The sequence below is a fragment of the Bubalus bubalis genome, chromosome 12 (genome assembly GCF_019923935.1).
Source record: "Bubalus bubalis isolate 160015118507 breed Murrah chromosome 12, NDDB_SH_1, whole genome shotgun sequence".
In the NCBI taxonomy this organism is placed as follows: Eukaryota; Metazoa; Chordata; class Mammalia; order Artiodactyla; family Bovidae; genus Bubalus; species Bubalus bubalis.
In genome coordinates, this window is record NC_059168.1 from 71,655,117 (window position 1) to 71,681,699 (window position 26,583).

At 39.4% G+C, this 26,583-nt stretch overlaps 1 protein-coding gene across 6 annotated transcripts; it reads right to left on the minus strand.

Annotated features, from left to right (window-relative positions):
* Positions 1 to 1,498: 1,498 nt before the first annotated feature.
* On the minus strand, positions 1,499 to 26,558 carry ZNF512 (zinc finger protein 512). Of its 6 annotated transcripts, none has more exons than XM_045162366.1 (14): positions 26,390 to 26,558; positions 25,810 to 25,868; positions 17,404 to 17,588; positions 16,377 to 16,472; positions 16,002 to 16,085; positions 15,220 to 15,344; positions 14,627 to 14,713; positions 14,126 to 14,224; positions 13,369 to 13,536; positions 10,369 to 10,563; positions 9,480 to 9,581; positions 8,539 to 8,601; positions 6,970 to 7,068; positions 1,499 to 3,462 (listed from the first exon to the last, which is right to left on the minus strand). In XM_045162366.1, the coding sequence occupies exons 1-14, from the start codon at positions 26,417 to 26,419 to the stop codon at positions 3,154 to 3,156; spliced, it is 1,701 nt and encodes a 566-aa protein (XP_045018301.1). In that variant the 5' UTR covers positions 26,420 to 26,558; the 3' UTR covers positions 1,499 to 3,153. The 6 variants fall into 6 exon arrangements, with proteins under 6 accessions (XP_045018301.1, XP_045018300.1, XP_045018305.1 ...); XM_045162365.1 differs by having other exon boundaries at positions 17,404 to 17,591; XM_045162370.1 differs by having other exon boundaries at positions 17,404 to 17,490; positions 26,390 to 26,459.
* Between the last annotated feature and the right edge of the window lie 25 nt (positions 26,559 to 26,583).

Here is a 26,583-nt window from a genome sequence, read left to right on the forward strand (position 1 = left end):
TGGGTGCACACTACTGCAATATGGTGAAATTCACAATAAAGTGAGTCACGTGAATTTTCCAGTTTCCCAGTGCATATCGAAAAAGTAAGAGAGTTTCAGAAAAACATCTATTTCTGCTTTATTGACTATGCCAAAGCCTTTGACTGTGTGGATCACAACTAACTGTGGAAAATTCTGAAAGAGATGGGAATACCAGACCACCTGACCTGCCTCCTGAGAAATCTGTATGCAGGTCAGGAAGCAACAGTTAGAACTGGACATGGAACAACAGACTGGTTCCAAATAGGAAAAGGAGTACGTCAAGGCTGTATATTGTCACCCTGCTTATTTAACTTATATGCAGAGCACATCATGAGAAACACTGGGCTGGAGGAAGCACAAGCTGGAATCAAGACTGCTAGGAGAAATATCAATAACCTCAGATATGCAGATGACAATACCCTTATGGCAGAAAGTGAAGAACTAAAGAGCTTCTTGATGAAAGTGAAAGGGGATAATGAAAAAGTTGGCCTAAAACTCAACGTTCAGAAAACGAAGATCATGGCATCTGGTCCCATTACTTCATGGCAAATAGATGGGAAAACAGTGGCTGAATTTATTTTTCTGGGCTCCAAAATCACTGCAGATGGTGACTGCAGCCATAAAATTAAAAGACACTCCTTGGAAGGAAAGTTATGACCAACCTAGACAGCGTATTAAAAAGCAGAGACATTACTTTGCCAACGAAGGGCTGTCTAGTCAAGGCTATGGTTTTTCCAGTGGTCATGTATGGATGTGAGAGTTGGACTATAAAGAAAGCTGAGGGCAGAAGAATTGATGCTTTTGAACTGTGGTGTTGGAAAAGACTCTTGAGAGTTCCTTGGACTGTGAGGAGATCCAACCAGTCCATCCTAAAGGAGACCAGTCCTGGGTGTTCATTGAAGGACTGATGTTGAAGCTGAAATTCCAATACTTTGGCCACCTGATGCGAAGAACTGACTCATTGGAAAAGACCCTGATGCTGGAAAAGATTGAGGGCAGGAGAAGGGGACGACAGAGGATGAGATGGTTGGATGGCATCACCAACTCAACGGACATGGTTTAGGTGGACTCCGGGAGTTGGTGATGGACAGGGAGGCCTGCCATGTTGTGGTTCACAGGGTTGCAAAGAGTCGGAGACAACTGAGCAACTGAACTGAACTGAACAGTGCATATAAAAGGTATGCAATGTAGACTACACTACATTGTAGTTGCTTTATAGTGTGCAATACCATTATGTCTAAACCAACAACTGTACATACTTCAATCAAAATCAGTATCTGTAAAGGGAAGAGCAATAAAGCAAGGTATGAGTAGATTCATTTGAACCAGCATAATTTTGAACCTAAGCAACTACTGAGAAACTGTATGTTACTTCTTCAAAACTCATTCCCATCTCTAGTCATCATTTCCCTCCCTTCACACACAGTGTCAGCAAGGAGACAGGTAGCACATTGGAGTCAATGAACAATGGAAAACATCATTCTAACACAGTCATTTATTTTTCTTGCCATTGCCAAACACTCCCCAAATCTTACTCACCAGAAATTAACAGAGCTTCTCCATTTTCCTCCCTGACAATCCTCATGAACGGAAAGGGCTTTAAGAGAGCAACTGCCAATGACAATGTGGAGTGGACAGACCATGTCCTTCGTTTCAAAACTACCTGTTCTGGCAGTATCCCAACCAGGTTTCAATGCTCCTATGTTTCAAAGTGGTCTTCACAAAAGCCCACATTTTAAGGCTATATGGAGGAGCACAGAGAACAGTTAAGAGTGGTAACAGCCTTTCAGATTTTGAAAAGGCAGTACTGGTCCACATCAGGGTTAAGGGTCTCTGGCTTTTTATGTGGCATAAGCCACAGAAACTGGCAAGAATATAGAAGACCGATATTTATGGAAAGGGGGAAGAGAATTCAGAAATACAATAACAGAGCTGCTCTAATTAATGCTCCAGGGAAAGCCAGCCTTAAGGAGAAACAGCCTAACAGATACTATCAGCTAGGCATGAGTATCAGAAAAAGAACTTTTCCTTCCAACTCCAGATAAGTATCTACACCTGGTGTCAAAGTCTCAGGTTATAAAGAGGACAGAACACAACATCTAAAAAAGGGTAGAGAACAACATTCTCAGAAAATTCAGAGACAGACTTTGGCTAATGGGAGATACAAGGACTTAACAGAGTGCAGACTAACCATCAGGTCAAGTCCAGGGGAGAAGGAATGTGCACCCTGGCTACCAATCTTCATGGCAGTACCAGCAATATTAGGGTTCTGTGTCAAATATCAGAGGTAAAAGGGTATTACTTCTCAATCCTCAAAACTGCAGGAACAAAATAAACTGCAGGAAAGTTCATTTGAGGTGGTATTTATTTCTGCTGCCTTCTTCTTTCCAGTCATTTTATGTGAGACATATTCCTCCTAAGGCTGCATATCATGCCTGTGCATCTAGTTACTTACTGCCACCTGGGACGAAGTATTTCCCAGGAAAACCTGCGTCCAGAGGGTCTAGCTTTATTATTCTAAGTATCTTCTCACTTTCAATCCTAAAACCATAATGAGACAACAAACAGCCTCCAGAAATTCTGTCACCCAAGCAGACAGGGGACCCTTATTAAAGGAGTGACAACAGTTCTAGGTTCTAGGCTTGTTATATCACAAATACAAAATCATCAATCAGTATGGTTTTAAAAAGTTAGTTTGGAATCATTTTATAAGATAGATGATGGAGTAACTACGAAATCAATGGCGTTTCCAAGAACATTCTATACCCCAGTATGGGAAGGATAATCAAACAGGTTTCTTAGTCTTGTACAGGGCAAGAGGGCCTACAGTGGACCTTAAGGGGGAGCTCTTTGGGCAAGATGAGAGAAAAACAGGGGGACTCCAATGAGAATAGCAGGAAAATCTACCAAAAAGGAGATGGGGGTGGGGGTGGTGGAGGGTTCACAAGAATCAGTAGGGAAAACAGTGAAATTTACACAGGAGGACGGAGCTGAGAGTGTCACAGCGTTACACAAACAGCTGAAAGAGTAAATTTCTCTTCACTCAGCCCCCGTGACTCAGGCCTCTCCACACAGGTCTCTGTGACCACAGCCTCCCATCCATTCTCCCAGGAGTGCTTTCACACTGACTGCCTATTTCTTTCCTCGTTTATGATTCGTCTTTGGGGACCTGACTTTCTGAAACTGTGTTGGCACTGGCTCCTGCTCTGGTTCTTTACGGGATGTCGCCACTAGCAGTTCCTCATGATTCCTCCTCTGATCCTTCCCTACTCTAAGACTTGGCTCTGTCTCAGGAAGCTCAATGCCAGGCTGCTGCCGCCGCCTTAGAGACCGTCGGCTCCTGTGCTGCTGCCTCCGCTTCTCTTCTTCTTGCTGTCGCTGTTTTATCTTCATCAGCTTCTCAAAGCTCTTGGTTGTTGTCGGATTGACAACAAACCAATCCTACAGAGGCAAAACAGAAACACCATCCAGTCAAAATACAGTGCCCGAGGAAGCGGTATGGAAGACTTTTTTTTTTAAGGTAAGATTAGGGAAGAACACAGTAAGGAGGAAACAGATATGAAACTAGAGCTTAGAACTGTGTCTTATAAACTGGAGAAATTCAGTACAAAGCAGTCATTACAAGCATTTCTTATTTAAGACATGACTTCAGGTACTACTGTAAGGGATCTACAAAGCCTGATTTCTTAGCATCATCCCACCCATTCCTCTCCTTTTGAAGATCTCCTCATGAAACATAAAGCATTTGGCAATAGAAGATTTTTATTTCAATTTTTAATTTTGCAGCCAGACCACCTAAGTGGAATTTGCTTTAAAATAAGCATAAAAGGACAAGAAAAGTGGATGCAATTATCAATGACACAAGATGGGCCACACAGAGGACTGTGAAAGCTGTTCATTACACTACTCTGTGCACTTACATGTTTATGAACATCTGTTTAAAAAAATGTAGCCTAAGAAAGTGAGGCAAAACGGTAGGAACAAGGTGAACATGTTTACCACAGTACAGAGTTCATAAATGCCATCATAAATCATTGAACAAATGCTTGGGAGCAAGTCTCAGACTAAGTGAAATTTGTTGGTTCCAACTTTTGAGGAAGAAACTGGAGAAACAAATGAACTACACAAAACCGTATTTTGTTAGGAGATAATTATCTCTCAAACACTTCCTGCAGCATAAAAAGTTACAGTATTATTAAAAAAGAAAATAAGGACTGGCCTTCTTGAAGAAATCTCAGATGTGGAAAGGGATTCCCAAAGCTTCAACTGGTAAAGCAACAGGAACCACAATGGATGACACTAACTGAAGCCCAGAAAAACTAACTGAAAGTTCAGAAAAACATCTATTTCTGCTTTATTGACTATGCCAAAGCCTTTGACTGTGTGGATCACAATAAACTGTGGAAAATTCTGAAAGAGATGGGAATACCAGACCACATGACCTGCCTCTTGAGAAACCTGTATGCAGGTCAGGAAGCAACAGTTAGAACTGGACATGGAACAACAGACTGGTTCCAAATAGGAAAAGGAGTACGTCAAGGCTGTATATTGTCACCCTGCTTATTTAACTTCTATGCAGAGTACATCATGAGAAACGCGGGGCTGGAGGAAGCACAAGCTGGAATCAAGATTGCTGGGAGAAATATCAATAACCTCAGATATGCAGATGACAATACCCTTATGGCAGAAAGGGAAGAACAACTCAAGAGCCTCTTGATGAAAGTGAAAGAAGAGAGTGAAAAAGTTGGCTTCCAACATTCAGAAAACTAAGATCATGTCATCCGGTCCCATCACTTCATGGCAAATAGATGGGGATACAGTGGCTGACTTTATTTTTCTGGGCTCCAAAATCACTGCAGATGGTGACTGCAGCCATGAAATTAAAAGACGCTTACTCCTTGGAAGGAAAGTTATGACCAACCTAGACAGCATATTCAAAAGCAGAGACATTACTTTGCCAACAAATGTCCATCTAGTCAAGGCTATGGTTTTTCCAGTGGTCATGTATGGATGTGAGAGTTGGACTATAAAGAAAGCTGAGGGCAGAAGAATTGATGCTTTTGAACTGTGGTGTTGGCGAAGACTCTTGAGAGTTCCTTGGACTGTGAGGAGATCCAACCAATCCATCCTAAAGGAGACCAATCCTAGGTGTTCATTGGAAGGACTGATGTTGAAGCTGAAACTCCAATACTTTGGCCACCTGATGTGAAGAGCTGACTCATTGGAAAAGACCCTGATGCTGGGAAAGATTGAGGGCAGGAGGAGAAGGGGACGACAGAGGATGAGATGCTTGGATGGCATCACCGACTCAATGGACATGGGTTTGGGTAAACTCTGGGAGTTGGTGATGGACAGGGAGGCCTCGAGTGCTGTGGTCCATCGCGTTGCAAAGAGTCAGACACGACTTGAGCAACTGAACTGAACTGAAGCCCACATGGCTAAGAACTATTACATCTGAGGGCAGAGAACTGCTGCAGGGGCTTGCTATTTTTCCCCAGCAAGCAACAATAGTTTCTTCAGTAAAATATGCCAAGAGAATGCACACTCTACTCCTTGAGCTTTTGCAATAAGGGGTTTATTCTATAGTAAACAAATTCTCTGTTCATCTGAACTCCTAAAAACTTTCCCCAAGAGAAAACTCTTGACATTCTGAACTTAAAGCATTTTCAACTTTTAACATTTTAATTTTGAAAATTTACAGACTTTCCACAAAAGTTACAATAGTTCAATGAATACCTAGTCTGACCAATGTTAATCTCTCTTCCCTTTCTTCCCTCCCTCCAACTCTCCCTTTCTTCCTTCCTCTGAACCATCTTCAGTTTAGTTACCGACACGATACTTTATTCCTAAAAACATCATGTATCTGCCTAAGTTATGCAGGGCATTCCCTGCATAACTACAATACAGTTATCACATTCTGGAATATTAACAATGACTCATTACTATCACTTTGCAGTATAGTTAGTATTCAAATTACCTCAGTTCTCTCAATAACATCTTTTACATTGTTTCTATGCGGTATTTCAACAATATTCAAAACAGGTTGCTCAAAGATGTTGGAATACCAGAAAACAGGAGTATAGACATTGCTGTGAAACAAGAATTCCAAAGGTGTAAATGCAGCCTGGTTGTCAAATGCCTAGTTTAACTGGACTTCAGGTAATCAGAGGGCTTCCCAGGTGGCTCAGTGGTAAAGCAGGAGACACAGGAGACATGGGTTCAATCCCTGTGTCAGGTAGATCCCCTGGAGAAGGAAATAGCAACCCACTCCACTATTCTTGCCTGGGAAATCCCATGGACAGAGGAGCCTGGTGGGCCTCACTCCATGAGCTCACAACAACAGAGTCAGACACGACTGAGCCCATGCACACAAGTTAATTAGAAGAATCAGGGCTGCTCATAGCCACAGTTATTTCAAATGCTTTCATGAGTGAGTGAAAGTCACTCAGTCATGTCTGACTCTTTGTGACCCCATGGACTGTAGCATGCCAGACTCCTCTGTCCATGAAATTCTCCAGGCTAGAATACTAGAGTCAGTAGGCATTCCCTTCTCCAAGGGATCTTTCCAACCCAGGGATCAAACCCAGGTCTCCCACATTGCGGGCAGATACTTTACTATCTGAGCCACCAGGGAAGCCCCAAAATACTGGAGTGGGTTGTCATTCCCTTATTCAGGAGATGTTCCTGACCCAGGAATCGAACCAGGGTCTCCTACATTGCAGGCAGATTCTTTACCAGCTGAGATACCAAGGAAGCCAAAATGCTTTCATAGAAAAATACTAGTCTACATCTGATTTAAGGACATCTTTTAACTCTAATGAGTCCAGTGGACCCTTTAGTTTTTCTTGACAGTCCCAGCCCATAGTAAGAGTCACAAAATCCACGTGCCCTGTGGCACAGTTATGGGGTCCACAAGATTATGAAGTTGTGGGAAAAAAGGACCCTCACCTCAGCGTGGACAGAGTTGATGTGATACTTGACACCACTCTCTGACACAAATTCTTTCTGACAGAGAAGACACTTGTATTTTCCAGCCACAAACGTTCCCTATTTTCAAGAAAGAAAAAAAGCATGACTGGTCAATTTAGGAACAAATTTACGAAAATCCCAAACAGTAATGTATGTATCTGTGTGTGTGTGTGAGTGTGTGTACACACACACATATATATACACATACATATATTTACAATATTGAAAAAATACAATTTATTGTTTGAACTCAAATCACCACCCAGCACTTTAAGCCTATCCTAAGTCACACCTACAAATAATGGTTACAGCACAAGTAAACTGCTAATTCAGGAGATAAGCAAGTTAGTGCCAAGAGAGACCCTCCCTTCCTCAACGTATGGAGAAGACAACATGCTAGGTAAAAGTTAAAGTACACCATTACATGTTAAATAGTTCACACTACCCTTCCAACAAGCCACATGTGCTACCTGGGCAATGGGTAGGGACTATTAGAGATGAAAAGAGGAAATATGACTTCAGCAAAGTGAAGAACAGCAATATATTTAGGAAAACTCGTTTGGGTATATTATCGCCATAATACATCTATTCTAATGCAATTCTATACCAAACACTGGCCCCACTAAGCCTCCAACACAATCTGAAGTTCCCCAATTTTATTATGTAAGATGTCACATTCTTCTATTTTCCCTATGTCTTCCACTTCCTTCCAGGTTTCTCCCCCTAAATGATCAAACGCCTTAAGTTCAATGAGGGACCAACATGTAATTCCTCCCACTAGAATCAACTGCTGCACAGAATGCCTTGGGAATCCAGAATCAGAAGAGCACCCTCCGTAAGACCTAGCTGAATGACTCAAACTAGGATCAAGGTGACAAACCCCTAAGCATTCCTGCACAGGTCTGGTTTGGGAGCCTATCACTCCCTTGTTGCCTTGAATTAAAAGACTTCTCTCCCCTCCTGAAGTTTCAGGTTTCCATGGTGTTCATTTTGTGTGAGCAGATACTGCTGAACAGGAATGGAAAGTGGCAACAATCCCAGGGCTGGCGGGCTATAGGACCCCTGGGTCAACATGGAAAAGATTCAGTGAGGTGAATGGCTGTGAACCTGACATCCACGGATCCCATCTCCCATCCCCGAAAGACAGTATAGTTCAGATGGCTCTGGAGATCTTCACCAATCTAGATAAACACATGTTAAGTTGATTCTAGGAAGCTGAAGGCCCAGTAAAGCAGGACAGGCCCAGAGTAGCACAGGCTCAGGTGGAAAAAGTTAAATCCCTGATAGGCACTGAGAACTATGTATTTTTCTCCAAATTTTTTCATTGATATGACTTATGGCTATTTTGGGGTATTCTGCATCTTTGGCATGCCCTGGTATCCCACCTAGTAACAGACCAAGAATTTTTGGGACACACACAAAAGAACTAAACCAGTCTTTGAAGTAACAGACAACAGGATAACTAGCTGTTCACCGAATCTGAATTCTCTTCCATGTCAGACTATTTTAGAGGTCATGTTCAGATAAATAGTTCAGAATGTTACAAACCAATGTACAAGAGCCCAGGTGAGCTTTAAGACCAGATACACTACTGTAGACAGCCTCACAACCCTGTAAAAGAGAAGAAGAAAGTATGTGAAGATGACACCAAATAGCATCATTTTCTTAGCAATCTGGCCATTCACATTAACCCACTCTACCCTCGGGAGAAAGAGGTCAAATAAACTGCACCACAACCACACAGAAACATATGCAAGCCAGAGAACAAGAAGAGGTAAAAGAAAAAGAGATAAGCAAGCTGCTTAATAAAACTTAAAACATTCTCTTCTCTGGTGCTTTTCCAATACTTAGAAACACACAAAAAATTGTATGCTCAGGTTTTGCAAAAATTAACTTTCTCTGGTATAAATGTCTCTCGTATATCTACTCCTCCCCAAAGCACTGCATATACAATTGCAGTTGATTAAGGATGGAGGGAAATTCTGTCCCACTTTTCCAATCAGGAAATGAGTCATAAACCCTCCCTTTGAAACTGCGTTAAGTCCTGTGATTCCTTTGACAAACAGCATGCCATGAAAATGATACTGAACAAATTCTGAAACTAGGCCTAAGATATCTGAGCTTTTCCTTTATGTTCTTGGAATATTCTTCTTGAGAATTCAGTCACCATGTATCCTGGTGGTAACCCAACTACAATGCAAGATAGAGAGGCCATATGGGCAGCCAATATCCCGGTTGAAGTGGCTGCTTAGAAGCCATTCAACACTCAGAACTTCCAGCTAAAAGCAACCCATAAATGATTCCAGCTGATGCCATGTATTACTACAACTGCCCTCTGAGTGTGGATAGAACTGGTGATTTATAGAACTGTTAATAAAGTAATCAATGTTTTAACTCTTTCACGTGCTTTGTCACAAAGGAATAAATAACTGAAACAACAGCAGATACTTGATCAACATTTAATGACTAGATGAAAGAGAAAGAACCACCTGGTTAGGACACTGAATGCGATGATACTTCTTGATATCTGACTTCCATTTGTGTAGTACTTCTTGGCTGAAGGTCGGTAGCCCAGGACGAGTATATTTTAACTATAAGACAGGAAACATTTTATTGGAGGAACAACTTTCAACCAAAATATCCCATAAGTAAGGGAATTATGTGAGCTCTTCAGGTCATGTAATTCTGGAGTTACGGAAGTATATATTTTGTTTTTCAGAAGTATATTTTCATACACAAAAAACATGGCACACCAGGCTTCCCTGTCCATCACCAACTCCCAGAGATTGCTCAAACTTACCTCCTTCTGGCCTGCAAAGTTTCTGCTGAAAAGTCAACTGATAGTCCTGTGGGAGTTCTCTTGTACATATGCAGTTGCTTTGCTGCTTTTAAGATTTTTTTTCTTTCATTTTTGGGCTCACTACCCCCAGTCAGTGCAACTCTATTTTTAGCATATAAAATGGTGTTTTGCATAAGCTTTTATTTGGGAAAAGAAAGTAGGTGGGAAGAGGAGGTCTGCTATAAAAACAAACTGAAACAAATAAGAGGAGTTCTTACCTAAACTAAATATTAAACTACTACATATGAACTAACAAAGTAAAAACACACTGGGCAAAGACCAAACAAACATCTGGGAATTCAGGTTCCCCTGGAAGTAGTCTAAAATTAAGAGAGCTCCTTAAAGAACTTCTGAAAAAGACTGTCACTCTAGGACCTACATGAATTCAAACACTGAAGCTGGATCATATGTACTTCATCTCCGAGGATAAAGGAGCAAAATACTGTTTGTCATGTAATTCAAATGTGTTTACCTTTCTGCATGTAGTAAGCACAATATCAGATGTAACGGTTCAAAATTAATACAAGTTTCTGCCTCACCTTCCGATCATCAGGTACCAGATCCTGAAGCACCTTTCTCTTAGGCCATTCCTTGGCCAGTTCAGCAGAGGCCAGTTCCTGCAGGTGGTATACAGCTATCTTGGCAGAACGCCTTTGAACTCGGCCTCCACTCTTTGACTCCAAGCTCATGTCCTTCAAGCACTCTGGCTGTCCTGACTCTGGAAAGAAGGATATCTGCAAGAATAAGACATAGTAAAACACAGGCCTGAGAAATGGTTTCCATTAGAGCCAGTGATTAAAGGCTGTCCTTCCTGCCCTAAAAATCAAAATAATTCTTTACTAGCTTGCTAACCACTAGTATCAAGCTCCATCATCTTACTGCATATTTTACTGGTAAAAAAGCTTCTTAGCAGGATAAAATCTCTTGTGTTGTGACAAGTGGTTAAAAATCAAGACATACCCACATACCCATATAAAAAGAAATAAACATGCATCATAGCCCTAGATATAAACCATAAAAAGTATAAAAATTCTAGGAGAAACCTAGGGAGAACATTCTTATGATCCTGGGCATGAAGGGTTCTATGCCTCCACTTCGTTAGCTATTGTCATCAGTTAATCAATCAAACATTAATCTAGTTTTAATTTTAAGGTAAATCTAATTCATCTCCATAGTCAGCTGACTTTAAGTAAGACAGGTGTGACAGGAAAAAAGAGACAAGAAAGATTCCCAAGGTGAGAGAGACTCAATACTGTTGCTGACTCAAACACGAATGGGCCCATGAGCCAAAGGTTGCAGGTGGCCTTCAGAAGCCGAGCACATCTCCCAGCAAGCAAAGAAATAAGGTCCTATACCTGCATGGAACTGAATTCTTGATTAAGCTTAATGCTTAATGAGCCTGCAAACAGATTCACCCTTCAAGCCTCCATAAAGGAACAGTCCTACTAACACTTTGAGTCCAGTCTGATGAGGTTTTACACAGGGGAACCAGCTGAGCCTGGACTTCTAGCCTAATAAACTGTGAGATAATACACTTAAATTGTTTAAGCCATTAATTTTATGATGACTGTTTTACTGCAGCAAAAGAAAATTATACATCGTACTGAGCAAAGATATCTTAGCTATAACAACAAAAGCATTATCCATGAAGGGAGAAAAAAGACAAACTGAACTTCACGAAAATTAAGAATTCTGCCCTTTGAAAAACACTATAAAAAATGCAAAGACAAACTAAGACCAGAAGAAAATATTTGTAAAACATGTATCTGCTTAAAGACTTGTGTCCAGAATCTATTTTTTTAAATTCAAAATATATTTAAAACTTAATGAAAGTGAAAGTTGCTTAACTGTGTCCGACTCTTTGCAACCCCATGGACTATACAGTCCATGGAATTCTCCAGGCCAGAATACTGGAGTGGGTAGCCATTCCCTTCTCCAAGGGATCTTCCCAACCCAGGGATTGAACCCAGGTCTCACACACTGCAGGCAGATTCTTTACCAGCTGAGCGACAAGGGAAGCCCAAGGATACTAGAGTGGGTAGCCTATCCCTTCTCCAGCAGATCTTCCTGACCCAGGAATCAAACTGGGGTCACCTGCATTGCAGGTGGATTCTTTACCAACTGAGCTATCAGGGAAGCCAGGCAAGAATACTGGAGTGGGTTGCCATGCCCTCCTCTAGGGGATCTTCCCAACGCAGGGATCAAACCCAGAACTCCCACATTGCAGGTGGATTCTTTACCTTCTGAGCCACCAGGGAAGCCCTAAAACTTATTAGTAAAACAACAAATACTCCAACAATAAAATGAACAAAGGATTTCAATAGACTCTTCACTAAAGAAGAAATTTCACTAAAGACTGACATTATTGCCAATAAGCACATGAAAAGACAGTCAACATCACTAGTCATTAGGGAAGTGCAAATTTAAAACAGCAGTAAAATACCACTATATTCTATTAGAATGGATTTCAAAAATGAACCTGACAATAGCCAAGAGTTGATAAACATGTAAAGCAACTAAAATTCTCATATGCTGCTGGTGAGAAAATGGCTCAGCTGCTTTGGAAAAGTTTGGCCGTTTCTTATAAAGGTAAACATACATTTATCATATGACCTAGCCATCCCATTCCTAAGGTTTTATTTACCAAAGAGAAATTAAAACTTATTTTCATACAAAAATCTTTATGTAAATATTTACAGCAGCTTATTCCTAATTGCCAAAAACTAGAAACAACTAAAATGCTCTTCAACTGGTGAATGGATAAACAACTTGTGAAACATCCTAGACAGAATGGAATCCTAGACAGAAACAAGAAAGAAAAAACTAATGATACATGTAAGACATGGACCAGTTTCAAATGTATTATGCTTAGGGTAAGAAGTCAGACTCAAAAAGGTATATACTGTACAACTTCATCTATATAACATTCCCCAAAAGGCAAAACTATAAGGACATGAAATATATCGGTGGTCAGCCAGCTGGGAGTGGGAAGAACAACTGACTACAAAGGGACACAAAAGAATTTGGGGGGAATGATTAAATTGTTCTATATCTTGATTGTGGTACTAGTTATGTATGTTTTTCTCAGAACTCTTATAATGTACACTAAAAAGGGTGAATATTAATGACCGTATCTAAACTATACCTTGAAACTTAGTGCTAAAAAGGAACATGAGGTGGGGGAGTCTAGAAATGTAATGAGGAAAAGAAAAAGTCAGGACGAGAAAACTGGAATAGAGGGACCAAACCAGTTGGATAGAGTCCCATAAAATTTCTAGCTAAGGGAAAATGCCTTATGCCTTAAAAATATAGTATTGAGTTTACTTCGACCCAGACTATACAATAAACTTTGATTTCTCTAACCTAATAGTGATCAAACAGCAGAAAGAAGAGCACAAAAAACAAGGAAAAAGAGAACAAAAACATTCAGAATAAAAGGAACTACAAATGAGGGACCAAGGATATACGAAGATGTAGCAGCAAAGCAGTCACCACAGAATAAACCCCTAAACAGGGTCTGGAAAGTAATCAGTACTCACAGGACCATGCTCTGACCTCAGGTGATACGCAAGTCCAGCCTTTGATCTATACGGTTTTCCACAATGGTGACATTTCAGGGTCATTTTCTCCAGCTCAGCAGCCCCTTTGCCACATTTTCTCACATGGTACAGATATCCCATGATGCTGGTGAAGCTACTAGAGCAACTCTGAACACAGGAGAAAGGCCTATATTTTAATCTTACATATTTTGATATGACCTCTAATTCCTAAAGAGCCATATCACACAACTAGACCCTCTGATATTACTAGACCCTCTCCAACATTTCCCACTGGCACAACCCTTCCTTTTCCCTGGCCCGACTGCAATCCTTTCTACCACCAAGCATGAAATTCAACCAATTTAGTAAGCATTCAACAAACTAGAACTGTATACCTCCTCTGTGTCAGAGCTTCCTCCTTGATCTATGATCGAACTCCATCCCTATACCAAATACCCAGCAATATCAAAGTTTCTCACATGAAGTTACTACGATCCTCTTTATCACACAAAAGAAAGGATGACAAAGAAACTCCTTCAAACAAAAGGAAAAGGGAGACACACACATTTCTGGAGATGAGAAAGAAAATAAAGAACTGTTAATGAGTTCAGGAGACCTTGAAAATCAGAAGTCAGTCTGATGCTGGAAGATGACACAAAACTAGGTCTGTAAGGGAGGAGGAGACATGGGAGCAAGTAACAGAAAGACATTGACCTGAGGCTCCAGGCAGATGGAGTTTCTGTCTTTGGGCTCTTACCTCACGCATGCATCTCAGCTTTCCCAGTCTCTTGAGAACTGTTCGGAGACGTTCCCTCTCACTTGGCTCATCTATTTCATCTCCAGCCTTTAAAATGGGCTAGAAAACAAGAGAAACAGGCAGATGATTCACAGAAAAAAATTCCATGAGGAGAATCAAGGACTGGACTAGAACCTAAGCTGATGATCACGAAATCTAAGTTATCTGACTCCTGGCTTTCTTCATCTTCTCCTAAACAGTAAAGTGAATGTAAAGGAACTAAGAGTTAAAAGCCTCTATCTCCCAGGATATGAACCTTTGGGCTAACCTAAACACACAAATACCTCAAATACTTCCATATCCACATTTCATTGTGTGTAACTCTTCTATCAAAAGGATCTCTTCTTCCTTACAACCCTATAAAGTCCCAGAGCTTTAGCCATCTCCACTGAGGTATCTACACTCATCCAAGTAAAGACATCCAAATATCACATGTTCATGAAGGACAGAAGACACTCTTACCAAGCTATTATGATTTGCCATGACGTGATATTTCATCCCTGCTAGTGAACGAAGCTGTTTCCCACAATGATGACAAGTAAACATTTCCTACAAGGGAAAAATGCTGCTCAGTGCCAAACTGTTCAACAAAGAAACAGAATGTCACAAAGTCCTATGCAAATGCTCTCATCTGTATCTTCATTTCCCAAATTATACAATAATAACGAATCTCAAAATGCCCCAAATTCACTGTCATGTCCTCAAGGGCAAAAAGGTAACGGCTATGCATTTTTAAAATAATAAGAACTACCATTTACTGAATGCCAGTATTTGTCAAGAAATGGGACAGGCACTTAGCATGAAGTACTTCTTTTTTATCCTCATGACTTACACAGGTACTACTTTATAAATGTGAAAATTGAGGTCCACAAATGAAAAGCTAAATGACCCAACAAGTAAGTGGCTGAATGACGATTCAAACCAAAGTCTGTCAGACTCTTTATGACACAATGCTGCCTCTTCTCCACAATAATCAGCATATCCAACACAGTGCCAGAGGTTTCAAGTTTGGGTAAAAATTCATAGGAGTTATGAAATGCCACAAATTATCTAACCTGTTTGCAGTTTTCCATGTGTTTCTTTAAGCCCTCTATGGTCTTTCTCCCCACTGCCTGGCAGGTAGGACAGGAGACACTGCCTTTATCCACAATTTCTAAGTACCACTGCTCCTCTAAACTGCCTACAAAGGAGAGAAAGGAACACTTAAAATTTGCGGTATTCTCCAGAAACAAAAAGCACAATCTCAGACTTTAGGAAAAGTATCATAAAGTGGCTTTTTCTCTTCCTGGGGGAAAGACTCTTGCTGTATATAACTTCTAGAAATAATTTTTTTCAGACAGTGAAGAGTTTCTGAAACTCCTACTCAATTCCCATGACAAAAACCATCCAAGAAGCGCTCCCAAGCCCAGTGGCTTATAGAAATGGACAATAATTTTTTTTCCCAGTTTTACTAACCTATAAGTGACAATGAGTAACATTTTTCATAGCAGCATGTAAAAATGCAATATGTAACTGAGATATGTAACAATCAGTTTGCTAAGTGTTTGTATGTGCCAGAGATTGGTGAATGTTTTTATCCCATTTAATTTTCACAACAATTCTGACTGCTTTATTATTCCTATTTAGAGACAAGGAAACTGAAGTTTGCAGAAATTAAGACGCAGGTCAAAGAATTAACGAAGAGCCAAAACTTGAACGAACATGACTTATCTTCAAACCTATGTCCTTAGTAAGTGCCTCCTAAAGAAATGCTTTGGTACATCATTCCTTTACCAACAGCAACAACAAAAAAGACAGAATGAGAGAACTAGATCTCACAAAGCTTCCGAAAGCATACCTGCTGCATAAGCTGGTGGTTCCTTCCGAATACGGCGAGTCTGGGCTTTGGGATTAGGCTGAGCTTTAGGCCGCTGCTTCCTCCCTGACGCAAAACAGAAACTTGAAGCCTGACACATCACCTCTGCTGATCCTGCGCTACCACCAAAATCTCTTCCCTCCTCAACACGCTCTGCCCCACTCCCTCAACCAACTGACTCCCTTAAGTCAAGAGAGAAGAAAAGGGTAAAAAATAAGGCAAGTTGGAGGCCATTCCTTGCCAAAAAATTCAAAGGGCTCAAAAGTGCTTAAGGGCCAAAACCTAAGGTTCCTTTCACCTTCATAGAACAAAACCTAGGCACCCAGGGAAAAAGAATTAGCAAAATTACTCCCTTACCATAAAGCTTATGCTTCTTCTGAGGAAATTCTCGATAGTCTTCATCTTCTTCCTGCCTGGGTTTCCTTTTTCCTTTGGTTGACACTCCACCTGACCCTGAAATAACACAAGAAAACAAAACAAAATCTTAGTATGGTTTATATGTGAACATCTGGGCCTGCCGCTAAATCATCTATCACAAGATCATGAAAGGAAAAAGATCATCAGCGAGCGAGGCCTCAAGAAGTTTTTTAGGGAAGTTGATATAACTTTCCATTAATTGACTCAACGTCCCCTTTTCCTTCTGTGCTGTTCTCCATTTCAAGTGATTCATTGTTCCCTGTGAATAATAAGGTCCTTTAGGCAGTGTGATTTGTTTGATCCTGATTTGAGGCTAACTGTCCAAGATAAAGGGCTCCAAAGAACCCTTCAGACTACAACCACTAAGAAAATTCTACTTAGAATAGCCCTTTTACCACCTGCCCCTAAACCTTCAACAGAGGATCAAACTAGAACAATGGGAAAAAAAGTTCAGTTCATATGAAAAGGAAAGGTGATAGCGGTATAGCCTAGAGAAATAAGATCTGCAGACTTTCACTCAGTAAAATAGAGGAACAGTTCATGAAACTAATAATATGTGACAGCCTAACACCTTAAAAAATTTCAAGGGAATTCCCTGGCTGTCCAGTGGTTAGGACTCAGTGCTTTCACTGCTGGGTCCCGGGTTTAATCCCGTGTTGGGGAACTAAGATCCCACAAGCTGCATAGCACAGCCAAAAGAAAATTCAATCACTAATAAGAAACACATATGTGGTACTTAATACTTTAAAAGTCATTTACAATAGCTACCTCAAAATACTGGAGAAAGAAACGGCAACCCACTGCAGTATTCTTGCCTGGGAAATCCCATGGAGACAGAGGAGCCTGGTCTACAATCCATAGGGTCACAAAGAGTCAGATACAACTTAGCGACTAAACCACGACCTCAAAATGTAAGTAGAGTTTTCTGTCTTTGGAATAAGATAGAATAACATAACAATACTGATACCTTCTACATGGGAAGCAGCAGCTGACTTGATCCTTCTCATCTTCATCCAGTAGGTAGATTTTCGGAAAGATGCTGGAAAATCACTCACTGGTTCACATGAAGAAGCAGATGATGAGCCGCTTAAGGAGTCATCGTGAGGGATAGTGTACTGGAAACTATTATCCTTTATGGAGCATTGGGTCCTGCTACTAACATGACACAAAGAGAAATACCACAAAGGAGGGTCTGGGATAAAGTTCCTATTAATTATATTATATCCTAAGAAGATAACCAAGTTGGTTACCTGTGCAAAAAAAATAAGAAGCCTGATAATAAAAACAATTTAGATTGTAATTTTCTAGCAAAATAGCTGGCCTGATACAATACATAAAATTGTTATTATACTTTGCTGTAATCAGAAAGAATAAACACTCTCCATAATGATCACTTTATAGCCAAAATAGGTATTCTTTCCTAAATTCATCAAATAAAAGAAAGTAGTAAAAGTAACAGGGTGTTTGATGACCCTTCAGAAGATCCCCTGATCTACAGGAAGGTATATCCAGGCTTCTCTATTTCTCTGGCAGAGGGACAGTAACCAAATAGTACCCCTGAGAATAAAGAAGGAAAAGAACAGTTTGTAGGCTCTAGTCTGATCCATCTTCCTTTTCCCTTAGCCTCAGCCCTAAACCTTGATGTCAGGGCACCCTGTCTTACTTAAGCAACATGATACTTAGATTTCATAGCTAAAGGAAGGGTACTATCTTATCTGAGTTACACTGGCCAGAAATCTGGTATACAGCTAGATCCAAATTTCCAAATCTAAGACCAGTCACTTACATAGTTAACAAACATTACTGAGTAGCAACACAGTATCTTCTAGGTGGCTCAAAGTGTGGTAGAGTAGCAGTTCTCAAACTGTCGTCCAGGATCTCTGAGACACCCCCTTTCCAACCAACTGTATGAGACCTGCCTTGGATTTATGGCAGATAGATTTAGAAAGGCCACGCTGGATGCTGTATGAAAAAAATGACCCACAGAGGATGAGTGAATGAAAAGAGAAGAGCTGGCAGTTTGTCACAACAGTATGGGTAAGAGATGACGAAAGCTTAAGCTTGAACTTGAACTAAAGTTTTGCAGTAGAGATGACAAACCAACAAACTCAAGACAATACTTTAGAGGTAGAGTTGGTAAGAATTACACATAGAGGTCTGTGTAGCAGGGAGTTTAGAAGTAACACGGGTGACCATTCTTAGGGGGAAAAAAAAGTAAAATTTGATACATGCTTACTACAGAATACTATGTAGTTGTTAGAAGCAAGAAACCACCTCTACACATCTACAAACATAACTAAAAGCATACTGTGGAATTAAAAAAGAAACAGAACAAGATCTATAGTACAATGTCAATTCAGTAAATTATCAAATACACAAACAGCACTAGCTATTTTACAAGAACTCAACTACTTAAGGACAAATATCAAACTTGTTAGTATGGCTGTCTCTGGGAGGAAGGGGACTGACATGAGGATTGGAAAAACAGAAAAATAACAGGGGCTTACAATGTCAGTATGCCACAAAAAGGGAAAAATGATTCTCAGCTCTCTGTACATGAGGTCCAATATTACAGCTTTAATATAGAAATGTCCCGCTTCTGCATGGTGGCATACGCCCACTATAGCCCATTCCTCCTGCTGATTACAACTAAAAACTCTGGACCTCAAAAAGTAAACAAAAGCAGGTGGATTGTGCAGAAGAGTTAAAACTGGTAGAAGTGAGTTACACAGGTATGCTTTCTAGTTTTTTTTTCCCTCTCACAAGTGGCTTTGCAATATGATGGGCTCCACCTGCAGACCGGCATGGACAGCTTAAATTCCAGTAGAAACTTTTCGGCCTTAGAATCCATGAAAAGGGGTCTCTACATACTAGAGAATGTGAGTGAATCACGGAGTAAAGGCAGGCAAAGAAGGTAATCTCATAATTCTGTGTACAAATCCACACAAATCACTGCTTAACCTGAGCTATGTATGTATGGAACATAGTCAAACCAGCTTAGCAAAGGCTTTGAAAAGTGTAATAAGATTTGAACAAAGCACACAAGTCTCAGACTAACCCCTGTGTTATCAGTGTGAAACAGATCCAAACCAATGTATGAAAAGATTGGAAAACTGAAAACAGGATTTGAAAAACCTGAAAAAGTTTAAAACTAACCCCTTAGCTCTAAACCATCATAAAAAAGACTCAAAGGAACTAAGACTGAACCAATGCCTTCAGAAGCAGGACAGAATTTATGGTCTGAACCTAAACAGAAATAAAAACAGCAACAATCCCCAGAGGATGCTAAAAAGACCCACAGTCTACACAAATAACATTCACAATCTTGAGAATAAAAATCCAAAATTATGCAGCATACAAAGAACCCGTAAAATGCAAGCAATTCTTAAAGGACAGATGATAAACAGATGTCAGTTCCATGATGATGCAGATGATGGAACTATCCAAGTCTTTAAAGCAGCTATTACAACTACACTTCATGAAAGGAAAACACACTTGAAATAAAGGAAAATGCAGGAATTATCAGCAGAAAAATAAAAATCATAAAAAAGAACCAAATGAAATTTAAGAACTGAAAAATAACAAAATAAAAAACTCACTGGATGGACTAGTAACAAAAGGGAGATGACAGTGGAAAGAATCTATGAACTTAAGACAGATCAGGAGAAATTATCCAATCTGAAGAACAAAGAGGGAAAAAGACTGAAGAACAGTCCACAGAGCCTCAACAGCCTGTGGATCAATATCAAAAAATCTAACCTAGATATAGTTGGAATCACAGAAGAAGAAAGAGAGAGACTAAGAAAAAATATTTTTTAAAAGGTTATGGTGGAAAAATCCCCCAAGTTTAATGAAAGACTTAAAATTTACAGATTCAAGGAGCTGCAAATCAAACACTTAATAGGATAAATTCAAAGAAAAACACACCTAGATATATCTTAATGAAACTGTTTAAAACTGAAGATTAAAATAATCCAGAAAGCAACCAGGAAAAAAATGACATATTACAGAGAACAGTGATTCAAATGATGATTTTCTCAACAGAAACCAAGGACAGAAGACAGCACATCATCATCTTTAAGATCCTAAGAGAAAAGATTCATCAACCTGAAATTCCATATTCAGTAAAAAATACCCTTAAGATGAAGAAAAACCAAGAAAATTTGTCACCAGCAGACCTGCTCTGTGAAAAATGCAAAGGGAAATAATTTCAACTGAAGGAAAAAATGACACTAGAGGGAAATTTGGATTTTTAATAATGAAGAAAGAGTAAGAGAAATGGTAAATAGGTGGATAAATATTAAAAACTGTTTAAAGCAAAATTTTAACATTATCTAGTAAGGTAAATGTAGATGTAACATATACAACAGCTATAATTTAATAGTCAGCAACAGGCAGTTAAAGCAATTATATAGTTGTTAAGGCTTCTACATTTAAGCAAAGTGGTTGGATATTAACTTTAAGTAGATGATGAAACGACAGGTATGTATGTATATTGTAATTCTGAAAGCAACCATTACCAAATCTCTCCGCCACCAAAAAAAAGGTGGGGGGGAGAGTAAAAATTAAATAAAATAAAATGGAAGACTAAACATTTAAATAATCCAAAAGAAGGTATACAGGAATAAAAAAACAAGGTAGAGAGAATAATTAAACCGCAAACTTAAATCCAATCATGTCAATAATTAATTTAAATGTTTACGGCCTAATTACTCCAGGTGAAAGTCAGACATTGAGAGAGTAAATAAAAAAGTATTTTAATATAGGCTATCCACTAGAGGCACACTTTAAATATAAACGACATATGTGGATTGGAAGTAAAGGTATAAAACAATTATACTACACCATCAGCAAACATACTAAGGCTGGAGTAGCTATTTTACTATCAGATAAAATAAACTCAAGACAAACAGTATTACCAGAGATAAAAAGAAACACTTCATAATAAAAATAACATCAGGAAGACATAATTACTCATTGTACATGTCTAACAACAGAGGCTCAGAGTATACAAAATCAAACTGACAGAAAAAGAAAAGCAGAGAATTCTACAAATCTTAGCCACCTGATGAGAAGAAATGACTCATTTGAAAAGACCCTGATGCTGGGAAAGACTGAAGGCAGGAGGAGAAGGGGACACAGAGGATGAGATGGTTGGATAGCATCACCGACTCAATGGACATGAGTTTGAGTAAACTCCGGGAGTTGGTGATGGAAAGGGAGGCCTGGTGTGCTGCATTCCATGGGGTCACAAAAAGTCTGACACGACTGAGCAACTGAACTGATTTGCAGATTTTTTTAACAGATTTTTCACAGTTTGTTTACAAAGACAATCTAAGGAAATATATGAAACAATTACTAGAATTAAAAACGAATTTAGCAAGTGGCAGGATACAAGGTTAAAGTACAAGAGTTCAACTGTATTCGTAGCTGCTAGCAACAAGCAACTAGAAAATAGACTTATAAAAGTAATAGCATCGACAATAACAAAAAACACAGGCATCTAGGAACAAATCTAGGAACCTAAAAACAAATCTAACAAAAGCCATCCAAGACCACCAGAATATTTTAAAGTAATTAGCCTCCAATTAAAATTTTTAAAAAAGCTATCCAAGACTTTTACAGTGAACACTACAACACAATGGTAAGAAAAAATGAAGACCGAAACAAATGGAAAATATGCTCATAAATCAGAAAATACAACATTGTTAAAAATGGCAATTCTCCCTAAATCTACCTACAGATTCAATATATATACCAATCAATACTCCAGCATGCTTCCTTTTTTATTTTTGCTTCTTTTTATAGATATGACAAACTGTAGAATTTATATTAAAAAGCAAAGAAAATATAACAGGGGAAAAAATCTTGAAAAAACAAGAAAGTACTTGACAACTGATTTCAAGATTTACTCTAATGCTACAGTATCAAGACAGTTCCGCATTAGCAAAAAGACAAACATATACATCAGTGGAATAGGATAACAGGAGTTTAGAAACAGACCTACACCTATATATGTTGTTGTTTAGTCACTAAGTTGTGTCTGGCTCTTTTTGTGACCCCATGGACTGTAGCCCACGAGGCTACTCTGTCCATGGTGTTTTACAGGCAAGAATACTGTAATGGGTTGCCATGTCCGTCTCCAGGGGATCTTCCTGACTTAGGGATCGAATTCATGTCTCCTGCATTGGCAGGTGGATTCTTTACCACTGAGCCACCAAGGAAACCCACACCTATGTACATTTAACTGATTTTGGACAAAGGTGCAAAGGCAATTGAATAGGGAAAGGAAAATCTTTTCAACAACTAGATATATAAGAAATTAATATTGATCTTTATAGCACACCATGCATAAAAATTAACTCTAAATGAGCCATAGATCTGAATGCAAAACCTATAAAACACCTGGAAGAAAACACAGGAAAAAAATCTTTGCAATTAGAGATGGCAAAGTTTCCTTAAATAAAACACAAAAAGCACAAAACATAAAAGGAAAGAATGATAAAATTCTTTTTATTTTTAATGATAAATTTAAAACTTTTGCTCTTCAAAAGATGCCATTAGGAAAATGAAATGCAAACCACTGACTTGAAGAAATAGTCAAGATATATGTAACAAAGGAACTGTATTAAAAAAATTTTTTAATTAAATAGTACAATAGTGAGACGAAACTTTTTTTTTGGTGGCAAAAGACATGAACACACATCTGACAAAAGAAGATATATGAATGACCAATAAAACACATAAACAGATGTTTTACATCATTATTCATCAGGAAAATGCTAATTAAAACCAAAATGAAACACCACTATACACCATTAAAGTTGCTAAAATTAGAGACTTACTTTCATACACTGCTGGTAGGAATGTAAAATCATACCACCAACTTGCAAAATAATTTCTTAAAAAGTTAAACATACTCCTGACATATGAGCTAATCAACCTAAGATGGTAAATACCATCTTAACAAATATATATTAAGTATTTCTCAAGGAAACAAAAATATTTTTCCAGAGACTTGCACATAATGTTCATGGCAGTCTTATTCTAACACCCCCACATTGAAAATAATGCAAACATCTCTCAGGTAGATGGCTAAACAAACTATGGTATATCCATAATGGAATTCTTTTTAGCAATAGAAACTATTTTTCACTTAAAATCATTATTCTGAGTGAAAAAAATCATGCAAAAAGAGGACATAGTGTCTGATTTCATTTATGTAAAATCCTAGAACATGCAAACCACTGTACAGTGACAGCAAACAGGTCAGTGGGTGTCTGGCAACAGGAGTGGAGGGAGGAATGAACTGCAAAGACATGAGAAAACTTATGGGAGACAGGGAAACTTATCTTGTGGTGACAGTTTCGTGGGTACTTACATTATGTCAAAGCTGAAGGTACCGTATATTTTCAATATATGCAGCCACTGCACTTCAATTATACCTCAGTGAAGGTATAAAAAAAAATTTAATGGGAATAGCCAGTCCTCTAGGGCCAAAACCCACCCAGGAATAATCTCTACCAGAAAGACTTGATAGTATCAACAGGCTATAAAGAGTCAAGTCCCATATGACTCCTCTTAGAAACATCCTCATAGGAATTTCTATACTATCAAGGCTGGACTCAGACATACCCAGCTCCCTGCTCATGAATAAGCATGAGTATAGTGAAATATCAATAGTTTATATGTCAGTGTGATTAACACCTTGAGGATTAAGTCAATGTGGATAGGGAATTCTCTCTCCAGGTCTCTTATTTTTAAAGCACTCAATAAAAACAATTCTCAAGTATTTTACAGTACTCATCAACTCAGAGTTTATTTATCTTTTATTATTTATTAAAAACCAGATTAATATCAAACTTCTTTTTCCTGGGGCTTCTGTGGTGGCTCAGTCAGTAAACAATCTGTCTACAATGCAGGAGACCCAGGTTTGATCCCTGGGTCAGGAAAGATCCCCTGGAGAAGGAAATGGCAATCCAGCCCAGTCCACTGTTCTTGCATGAAGAATTCCATGGACAGAAGAGTCTGGTGGGCTACTGTCCGTGGGGTCTCAAAGAGTCAGACATATAACTGAGTGACTTTCACTCACTCACTCACTCACTCACTTTCCATAAATATGACAAGAAAAAGCTTTTGGCTCCAACAATGGCTATCATAATGGTAGTGACTTTAAAATAATTTGTTGTTTAGTCTTGGCTTCTTATCACGAAGATGAAAAGTTTAACCTATTTCCAATTCCTTTCTGATCTACCAAGAATTCTTTAGAGCCCCTAGTTCATTCTCGAGGTGAAAATAGTTATATTTTATTAGAAAAATATTTTAAGTTCATCTCAGTATCATCTACAGCCTTTTTTTATTCTACCCAAACCTTAAACACTGATCTTTTCCACGTTTTCATCCTTTACTCTTCTAATCTCAATTCTCACCAGTGATTCTCAAACTTCACAATATCCTAGACCAGTTAAAAATAGGGATTCTGATGCCGGATGATTCTGATTATCAGTGGATGAGAGGCCATTAACCTTTACATTTCCTAACAATTACCCATTTGCTATTCCATTAAAACCTTTTACAAATTCACATTCTGTTATTTCTTCTGAAAAGCCAACAAAAAAAATCCTTTTCCTTATGGTTAAATCCATTATTCCTTGACTTGAAAGTCTGTTTAGGAGTGATTTGCTCCAGCAACCCTTCCCTTCCAAACATCACTCCCCTTCCCAAAAGGCTATATACAATTCTTGAAATAAAAATATTTCATTACACAGTATTGTGTTGATCTCCTTGTGTTTTTCATGTCTGTGTATCTAACCTATCACACAACTGGCACAAAGCAGATATTTAGTAAACGTTACATGAAGGAATTAATCCTTTTTGAGTATCTCCTGAACAAGAATTTTTTTTGTATTAACGAATATGGAAAAGCTTAGTGCATTCAGTATACAATATAATAAACCAGGCTTGAGGCCAAGTAGTTTGAAAATATAAGTACTTATTCATTTTCATCAGTCCTTCCCTAGTTCATCAATGTATTCATGAGTACATATATGACGCCTAAAGAAATGCAGGGCTACAGAGTCACATTCCATTTTTATTATAATCCGTACTTTTTTTTTTGCAAGGAACGTTTTCCTCCCCCACACCAAGATTAGACCTGCACTGTCTTATCAGATGGCCACTAGCCACAGGTGGCTATTTAAATTTAAGTTAATCAACATACAATTTAAAATTCAGTTCCTCACTGCTACTAGCCACATTTCCAGTGCTATCATACTTGACAGTGTAAATACAGAATATTTTTATCATCACAGGAAGTTCTATTGGACAACGCTGGTGATACAATTATAAATGGACTGCAGAAAACCTCACTTACTTCTTAGCTCCCACGATCCTCGTGCTCCTCTGCTGCTTAAAGGGTGTGGGTCCCGGGGTCTAGCAAATGGTAAGCACATGAGTGAGTGTATGATAGGGACCTCTGAAACTTGACCACAAAAAGATGAATCCCCCTGCGCCAAGAACTGAAGCTCTCCTGGGGCTACTACTGCAAACCGAACAAGGCAAGACTTTTTAGGAAAAGTGCGCCGCCCTACCTACGGGGTCAAGGCAGGTGACAACACCAGAGCCTTCATCTCTTCCATTCTCAAAGCCCTGGTCCAAGAAAGACTCTACGCGGGAGGCGGAAAGACAGGACAAAGGATATGGGAGACATTGGGGATGTAAAAGGAATAGAGACTAACGGTAATCTGACGAGGAACTTAGTCCAAGGGGGGTGGGGAACGGGCAGCAGAAAGTGGGGGGGAAATACGGGGGCTCACAGATCTGACCTAGAAGGGTGGGGCCTACGCTGAGCTCTGAGAAAACCTACTCTGAGCAGGGGACAAAAGCGAGGCACCGCGTGTGGCGCGCTCGACAGCGCTACCCCTAAAGCGTAACGGTCAAACCGAGAAACTCACAGCGGGCACTGCACCGAGTCTGGAAGACATCACTCCCTCTCCACGCCTAACAAATTCACCCAAGGGCTCCGGCCAGACCAACGCCACTTCCGCTCTCCTCTCCGCTCCCGGATGTGGAGTCGGGTCCGCGAGCCCGGTGGCGAACGTCTACTTCCGCCTAGCAGCTTCCGAGGGGGCTGCGGCAGGGGCGAGTC

Bases quoted from the DNA above. Each gene is read 5' to 3' on its own strand.
- ZNF512 (XM_045162365.1), bottom strand. From the start codon at position 26,419: ATGTCTTCCAGACTCGGTGCAGTGCCCGCT. The intron at 14,714-15,219 runs GTTAGATAATTT...TTTCCCTTGTAG, and splicing joins ACATGGAAAACTGCAAACAG to GAAATGTTTACTTGTCATCA. The intron at 14,225-14,626 runs GTAAGAGTGTCT...CTTGTTTTCTAG, and splicing joins TGGCAAATCATAATAGCTTG to CCCATTTTAAAGGCTGGAGA.